Source organism: Rattus norvegicus, chromosome 3 (assembly GCF_021556685.1).
Source record: "Rattus norvegicus strain SHRSP/BbbUtx chromosome 3, alternate assembly SHRSP_T2T, whole genome shotgun sequence".
Classification (NCBI taxonomy): Eukaryota; Metazoa; Chordata; class Mammalia; order Rodentia; family Muridae; genus Rattus; species Rattus norvegicus.
In genome coordinates this window covers 60,476,568-60,484,112 of record NC_141536.1, presented here as the reverse complement: position 1 = coordinate 60,484,112, position 7,545 = coordinate 60,476,568, and the positions used below count along the sequence as shown (strand labels likewise).

General features: G+C 40.7%; 2 protein-coding genes and 1 pseudogene across 2 annotated transcripts in view; 2 read left to right on the top strand and 1 right to left on the bottom strand.

The window, feature by feature from the left end:
* The first annotated feature begins 227 nt into the window (after positions 1–227).
* On the top strand, positions 228–7,298 carry Cyct (cytochrome c, testis). Its single transcript, NM_012840.3, has 4 exons — positions 228–372; positions 2,922–2,950; positions 4,118–4,343; positions 7,018–7,298. The coding sequence occupies exons 3-4, from the start codon at positions 4,175–4,177 to the stop codon at positions 7,164–7,166; spliced, it is 318 nt and encodes a 105-aa protein (NP_036972.1). The 5' UTR covers positions 228–372; positions 2,922–2,950; positions 4,118–4,174; the 3' UTR covers positions 7,167–7,298.
* Pde11a (phosphodiesterase 11A) overlaps positions 232–7,545 on the top strand; it is a 370,466-nt gene continuing 363,152 nt past the window's right edge. The window contains 3 exon segments of the mRNA NM_001127480.2: positions 232–372; positions 2,922–2,950; positions 4,118–4,343. Coding sequence (NP_001120952.1) covers positions 4,182–4,343 — 162 coding nt within the window. The 5' untranslated portion in view covers positions 232–372; positions 2,922–2,950; positions 4,118–4,181.
* Anp32a-ps1 (acidic nuclear phosphoprotein 32 family member A, pseudogene 1) lies at positions 4,715–5,495 on the bottom strand (annotated as a pseudogene).

The window sequence follows — 7,545 nt, the reverse complement described above, 5'->3', positions numbered from 1 at the left end:
GTAAGCATTTTATTAATGTGATTTGATTGTAGCCACCAAATGTTCTTGGACCATTCAAGAGTTGCTGCTCCACGCAAGACTTTGTATACACACAACTCTTAAGTGTACAGTTTAGGTCTTTGTGTGACTAAATGGTGAAGAAACAAAACCAGGCAACAGACAGTTAGACTTGGAGGACATCCAGCCTCTGCGAGAGTTGGGGGGTCCCGCGGGATCTCACAGCCAATCAGCAGCGAGGATGGAGCCCGCCATCAGCTGGTGCATGATCCGGCCTGTAAGCGGAGTCCTCGGGCACAGCAGTCGCGCCTTAAATCTTGGCCTCACTGCATCAGTGGACCAGGGGTGGCTCAGGGCAGCGCTGCTGTGATCGTGGTAGGTGCTGGCCGATTGGAAGATAGTTGGCTGGGCAGATTGGGCCTGGGAGTCCTGATTGTGGGCGGATGCAACGAGGGCCTAGTTTGGGCCCAGAGAGGAGCGTTCAACGGTCCCCAGCCCAGCGGGGCCAAAGCTTCAGTTGTGAACAACAGAAGAATATATTATTGATAGGACCCTGTACAGCACCCCGGGTACTGGGGCGGTGAAGATAGCTGGGTCAAACTTTCCACTGATATTGACCAGAGCTTGGCATTGATGTGGAGGGCTGGGCATTTAGGAAATTGGATTCTTGTTTCAACTCATGGGTATAATTATAACCACCGCCTGGCGGGAAGCACGGTAGACAAATCTGAAGGACTCACAGACCCAGTGAGGAGATTCCCTCCGGCACATAACCTCGCCCCACCCTATACAACCTTATGGGAAAGTCTGTTTTGTTTTTCTTTTGCATCTGTTTAGTACTTCCCCTTAAAATAGTCTAGCGAGTTTCCCCTACCTCCTTCATCATGTGAAGTATTTGGACTTTAAAAAATGGAAATGCTCTGCTGGTGCCTTGATGGTTCTCACATTGACTTTCTGTTCATGAAAAGTTAGACACGCTCCACAGTATACAGCGGTATTAAAAACCTATTTCAGGCCTGAAAAGTGACACAAGGCTTACCTAGTGTGCAGGAGGTCCTAGGTGTGAGTCTTAGCACCACTAAAATACAAAAACAAGCAAAAATCTCAAGCAAACAACAGGATTTTACCAAATCTTTATTATCTTTTTATTTTCATTATTTGATTATTTAAGATTTATTTATTTATTATAGATGAGTACACTGAAGCTGTCTTCAGACACACCAGAAGAGGGCATTGGATCCCATTACAGATGGTTGTGAGCCACCATGTGGTTGCTGGGATTTGAACTCAGGACCTCTGGAAGAGCAGTCAGTGCTCTTAACCGCTGAGCCATCTCTCCAGCTCCTATTTGATTATTTAAAATAATTTTAAATTTTAACTATATTTTGATCATAGTCTTCCCCTCCCCGAAGCCCTTCCAGATGGTCTTTCCCTTCCTTACCCACCCAAATTCTTTCTCAAAAAGCAAACAAAACTGTATAAGAAAATCCTTCAAACCAAGAAAACAAAACAGCACCGAAAAAGAAAACAGATGAACAAACAAAACCCATATCAAACTATAACCAAATAAAATCATGTATGTATTCAACAAAGTATGCGAAGGGATTAGAGGTTGTTCCATCCCTTGTTTTGTTTGCTGTATCCATCACTCGTGACCAAAACAGTACAGTTTGCAGGTGCCTTGACTTGTCCATATGTACAACTACATGACAGGAACTGGCTCCTGGAGCTGGGGTGACTCTTCTCTGAGTTAACAAATGGCTTTTTAACTCAGGACACACAAATGTTTCTTACTCTTGCTTACTATCATTGAGATGGCTTCAGACGAGCCCTTCTCCTTGGACACATCGTACCTTTTTGCCCTAGTCTTCTTGCGTACTAAGTGCTGGTAAAAAGCCAATTGCAGTCACGTGAGCCTGTATCCTCAGCACTCAGGAGAGGCTGGGGAGGAAGGCTGTCAGTTTGAAAGCAGCCAGCACGAGCTATGCAGTGACTCTGAGGTTGCCTAAAAATATAATAAATATGCAAATACTGGCAGAGGACCAAATAGTTTCATAACAAGTCAATTTCTTTCTTGTCATTGCTGAATCGGTTTGGTTCTGTTTTGCCTGGGACAGGGCCATCCATGTCCACCCCAACAATAATCCTCTTTGATTAAAGACAGTTGTGATATGACACTGTTGCTTTGAACACTGAACATGGGTGGTTTTGGCAAATGACTTTGATGTAAATATAACTTTTAAGTAAAGCTTCCTAAGTTACTAGTAACGTTTAATTGTCACAAAATTAACCTGTTGTATAAAGATGGTCAGAAATAAAGATTCTCTCATTAGTATTTTAATGGTAAATTGTTTTTACTTGATGAAGACTTTATAGTTATAATGTATGTATTTTACAAGTTGCCATACATTTTCTTTTGAAGATGAATTTATTTCCTTTATGGCTTTAAAAGACCCACTGAGTTTTAAAAATATTTGGATAATTTATAGAGCATATGTATGTAGAAATTAAATGCAGTGTTTTGAATACTGTTTGCAACGTTGTCATCTTCTCTTCCATAAGTTTTCTTATCCTGATTTCTCTCAGACTTAATCGCTGAATACTAAATTATTTGGTTTTGAATGCTGCACACTAAAAGCTGCCTTCTTTTTTGATGTGAATTAATAATAATAGTTATGGGCTACTGGTCATATTTTTAAAAATTCGGATGCAGATTTCACCTTTATGTAGCAACTTCCATTATTCAGTATTTTTCAAGCTTGTCAGATTAGTTAATGTAAATACTTTCTGCTTCTTAGTAGGAGTATGTAAATAAATAAATTCTTGGGACTGTACTGTTAAAGAATTTCATGATTTTAGTGACAGTAATTCATCATGTTTAACTCTGTTTTAATCACGAACTCTCCTGTGCTTATTCTTCACAGAAAACAAAGAATAGGGAAACCAAGTCCAGGTAGGACAACCATTATCACATCAGATGTCAGTGAGCTCTGTGTGCGCGTGCGCATGCGTGTGTGGTATGCATGTCTGCAGTTTAGCTGTGTGTGCAGGCATACATGGAGGCCCCAGGACGATGTTGGGATGTCTGCCTGGATTATTTCTCCATCTTACTCACAGAGACAGGATCTCTCACTTAAGCCCAGAGCCCTGTTTGCTGGGTTGCCAGAGCTCTGGAGACCCGCCTGTCTCCATCCTCACAGCAGTGGGATTAGAGGCATGTTCTGCTGCGCCCAGCTTTTACATGGGTGCTAGGGACCCAGCTCACCTTACCTGCTGTCTCCTCTGCCTTCAAAGTTCAACTTACGATGTTGAAGTATACTTTTTATGTCATTTGGATGCAGGAAGTATTTTTTTTTTTTTTTGGCAGTCACTGAAGCACCTTGTTCAGAGTCTTGTTTCTCTCATTACAAGATCTTCATCTAGTTCATGCTTTATTAGTAGTAAGTACTGTGAGGCCTGAGCTCAGTCATTCTTCATTATTTTCAGGTAATGTTTGGTCTAATCTGATAGACTGGTTTACAGATAAGAGTGTAGCGTAAGTACAAAAATAATTTTTCTATATCTGATAGGAGCCTCCATTTTTTGTGTATGATTTTAATCTCTGGTGTGTGTCTGTTATGATGAATGTGTAAGTAACATGGTGTTTACCTATCATGTTTGTTCTCTTAAGTAGAGATGGCACGTTTCACATAGTTTTGCATATGTATTTTATTCAGTATAATTGTTTGAAGGCAGAGGTAAAACTAGCTTTATATTACTAGTTTATGAAGAAGTTATGAGTAGAAATTTAAAATAACTCTGATTAGGTGGCTATGGTCTCGCACAGCTTTAATCCAGGAAACAGACATGAGTGGATCACTGTGAGATAGAGGCCAACCTGGTCTACACAGAGAGTTCCAGGCCAGCCAGGGCTACATAGTGTGACCCAAACAACAACAACTAAAGCCCAACGAAGGAGATGATTGAGTGTCTGTAAGATTGGATGCTGTAATGTTGCATCTGTGTTTTGAGCACTGGTATGAACGTTCAAAGTAACATGATTAATTTTTTTTTTTTGCTTAATATCATTAGAGATCATTTCAAAGTAATGGGATCCATCTCTCTCCCATTTTTTTTCTAGGTTTGCAAATCTGAGACTTTTTTTGGTTGGTGATTTAAGGTTTTATTGCCGAGCAAAATGGGAGATGCTGAAGCAGGCAAGAAGATTTTCATTCAGAAATGTGCGCAGTGCCACACAGTGGAGAAAGGTGGGAAGCACAAGACAGGGCCAAATCTCTGGGGCCTTTTTGGCCGAAAGACTGGACAAGCACCAGGATTTTCTTACACGGATGCAAACAAGAACAAAGGTAAAGGCCAGAGGCTGCAGGGAATGCTCAGCCGTTTTGTAGCAGAAAAGAATATGCATGGTTTGGCACTGTAGTGTTTGCCTGACTTTTTTCATCGAAAATGGACCGTCATGCTCCGGTTTATTGAAAATGGCATTGGAATTTACATGACTCATTATCTTTCAGATTAGGAGAACCAGCAGTCATTCATGGCATAGCTGTTTGCCCATGTAGACAGGTTATTTTTTTTTTTTTGATAGTAAAAATAGTATTTTACTCCTCCCCTCCCACCCCCATCCCTTCCCTGGCAATCCCCAGTACACTTTTCCCCTCTCGTTTCCACAGCAATGCTACAATCAGAAAAAACAAGTTTTGAGGGGCAAGAATAGGAGGGGGAGGGGATATGGATAAAAACAGGCAAATCACAATAGGAATTTCCCCAAACAGATTAATTCCTCATCATTGGGTTCTCATTTTCAGTTCTGACTCCCTTCTTCACCAGCATCATCTTCATCTTCCTCATCATCCAGTTCCCTGTATTGTAACCTTCTTCTTCCTCATCCTCCTCCTCTCCACTCACGTTCTCTTCTTCCCCTCCTTCCTCATCCTCTTCCTCTAACACTAGCTGGGCATATTCATCATTCTCCTCATCCTCATTTTCCTCATTGTCCTCTTATCCTCCACGTAGCCCTCAACATCAGAGTCAGGGGCCTCCTTGTTGTCCCTGTCATAGCCATCGAGGCACATGACCTCGGGCAGGAGCTTGAACTCATTTTCCTGGTAGGCAGTCAGGTTGGTCACCTCACACTTAAACAGGTCTAGGCTCTTGAGATTCTCTAACTTCCTCAGTGGCTCTATTGCGCTGGGATCTTTTATTTTGTTGCCACTTAAATTTAGATGCTTAAGGTTCAGACATTTCTCTGCCAATACTTCCAGGTCCCCTGAGATTCTGTTTTCACTTAATTCAAGCTTCTTGAGTTTGGATAACTTTGGTAAATTCAAAATGGAGGTGAGGTCTACATTGATTGTACTTAGGAATTTCAGTTCTTCAAACTCATCCATGAAGCCTTCCATTTTGCCTTCAGTTGACTGACAGTTATCCAGGACCAGCTCTTTCACATCAGAGGGTGTCCTGTTCTGCAGCTCTAAATAAATCTGTTTGTCCTTCTCCATCTCTCAAGCTTTCTCTTTCTGCAGAGGATCCTGCGCCAGCGGAATTCAATCAATAAACCCTGAATCCATGACTGCAAGTTTTAGAATTTTCCATGTAGACAGTTTTATATGTTTATTTTATGTTACATTTATCTTGAAAAAGTAGGGGTTTTTGAAAAACTCATACTTTGAAACATAAAAGTCTAAAAAGAGAACATTTTAATGGCATAGTAGCAGTATTGATTGTACTTGTAGTAGTGATTCATGGCGAGGTTGGAGAATATTTAGTTTAAAAATACATTTAACATCTGCGTCAAGGGCTTAGGTCCAGCCCATGCATGTTTGTTCTTTTGTTAATGGTTCAATCTCTGGAAGCCCCATGAGTCCAGGTTAGTTTACTCTGTAGGTCTTCTTGTGGTGTCCTTGACCCCTCAGGTTCCCTCAATCCTTCACTCTTCACCACAAGGCTCCTATTGTTTGGCTCTGGGTCTCTTCATCTCTCTTCATCGCTGCTGATGTATTAGGGTGGGTTGGTGCCAATGAGGGGCTTTTCTTTCTCGGAGGAAAAGTGGACAGGGAGATGGGGAAGGGGGGATGAGGGAATGTGGGACTGGGAAGAGTGGAGGGAGGGGGGCTGTGACCAGGCTGTAAATAAATTAATGAGGAAAATATTTTTTAAAACTTGTTAGTTATTTGTTGGTAGAGGGGAGTAAAGCAGTAAAATGAGAAACTTTTAGAATTGAGATTAAAAGCAGCTAGAAAAGACTAGTATATTTGCAAAACAATTTTCTTCATGTGTGTGTGCACATGCATATGTATGTGCACATATATAAATATACTTAGATCAGCACATCAAACATTCTTAAAGTACAACTCTATTTTGAACTTTTTTGGTGCCTTAACATCATATAGACAGCAATATCAAATCACTAGTGTTAGCAAAGAGTTTTATTTGACAAGGGTCTCAGTGTATGGTCCAGACTGACTTTGAAAACTTGCAAACCATTTGGTCTCAAATTCACTATGATCCTCCTATAAGTGCTAGGATTATAGGCATTTACTCCATAGCCAGCTGTTTTACATTTCTTTTTCTTTATTTTTAATAGAAGTGAAACACATATAGCATTTAGTTAGCTCTTTCAGAGTATGTAATTTATTAACAGTTAGCATTCAGGATGCTGGACAAAGCTTATAACCATCATCTCTCCCTGGCTTCAAACTTTTTTTAATTCCTTTTTTTTTTTTTTGAGACACAGTCTCAAAAAGCCATGACTAACCTGGAGCTCATATGTGGACCAGGCTGCCCTTGAACTCACAGAGGTCTGCTTGCCTCTGCTTCCCAAGTGCTGGGATTAAAGGCTTGCACCACCATTCGTGGCCTTCAAAACTTTTGTAAACAGAAGCATCTTGCAGCAGCTACATCTAGAGGGTGACCACTTCTCTCATTCTCTTCCAGCCCTTTGTTCACGTGTGTGGATCATGTCAGACAGAAAGCCCTAATGATGTAACTGAAGAGACTTAATGCTTATTTCCAACCTCATAGGTGTTATCTGGACAGAAGAAACTTTGATGGAATATTTGGAGAACCCGAAGAAATACATCCCAGGCACTAAAATGATTTTTGCTGGTATCAAAAAGAAGAGTGAGAGAGAAGACCTTATTCAATATTTAAAAGAGGCAACATCCTCATGAGTTAGTATTACAGTTTCAAAAATATGTGACCAATTTCAAATGTTGTGTTTAGTAAGAAGCATATCTGACTTTTTGATCAGCCTAAAGTAATTTTAACATGTTAAAATAAAGGTTGATGTTTTTGATTGTGTAAAGTCCACTCATCAGATATTTTTGTGAGCCTGCCCCTGCTTTGATATTGTTCTAAGGAGTGTTCATCAGAATGGAGAGGGAAGCAAACAGCCTTTTGCTCTTTACTCTCTCTGCATGCTCAGAATATTCTATGACCCCATCAGCTCTGTTGAGGGTAGAGGTGGCATCGCACAATTCCCTGCAGTTTAAATGTAGTTGCAGCAGACGTGATCTTCATTAAGCTCTGCTTGTCTTCATTTAACAAATT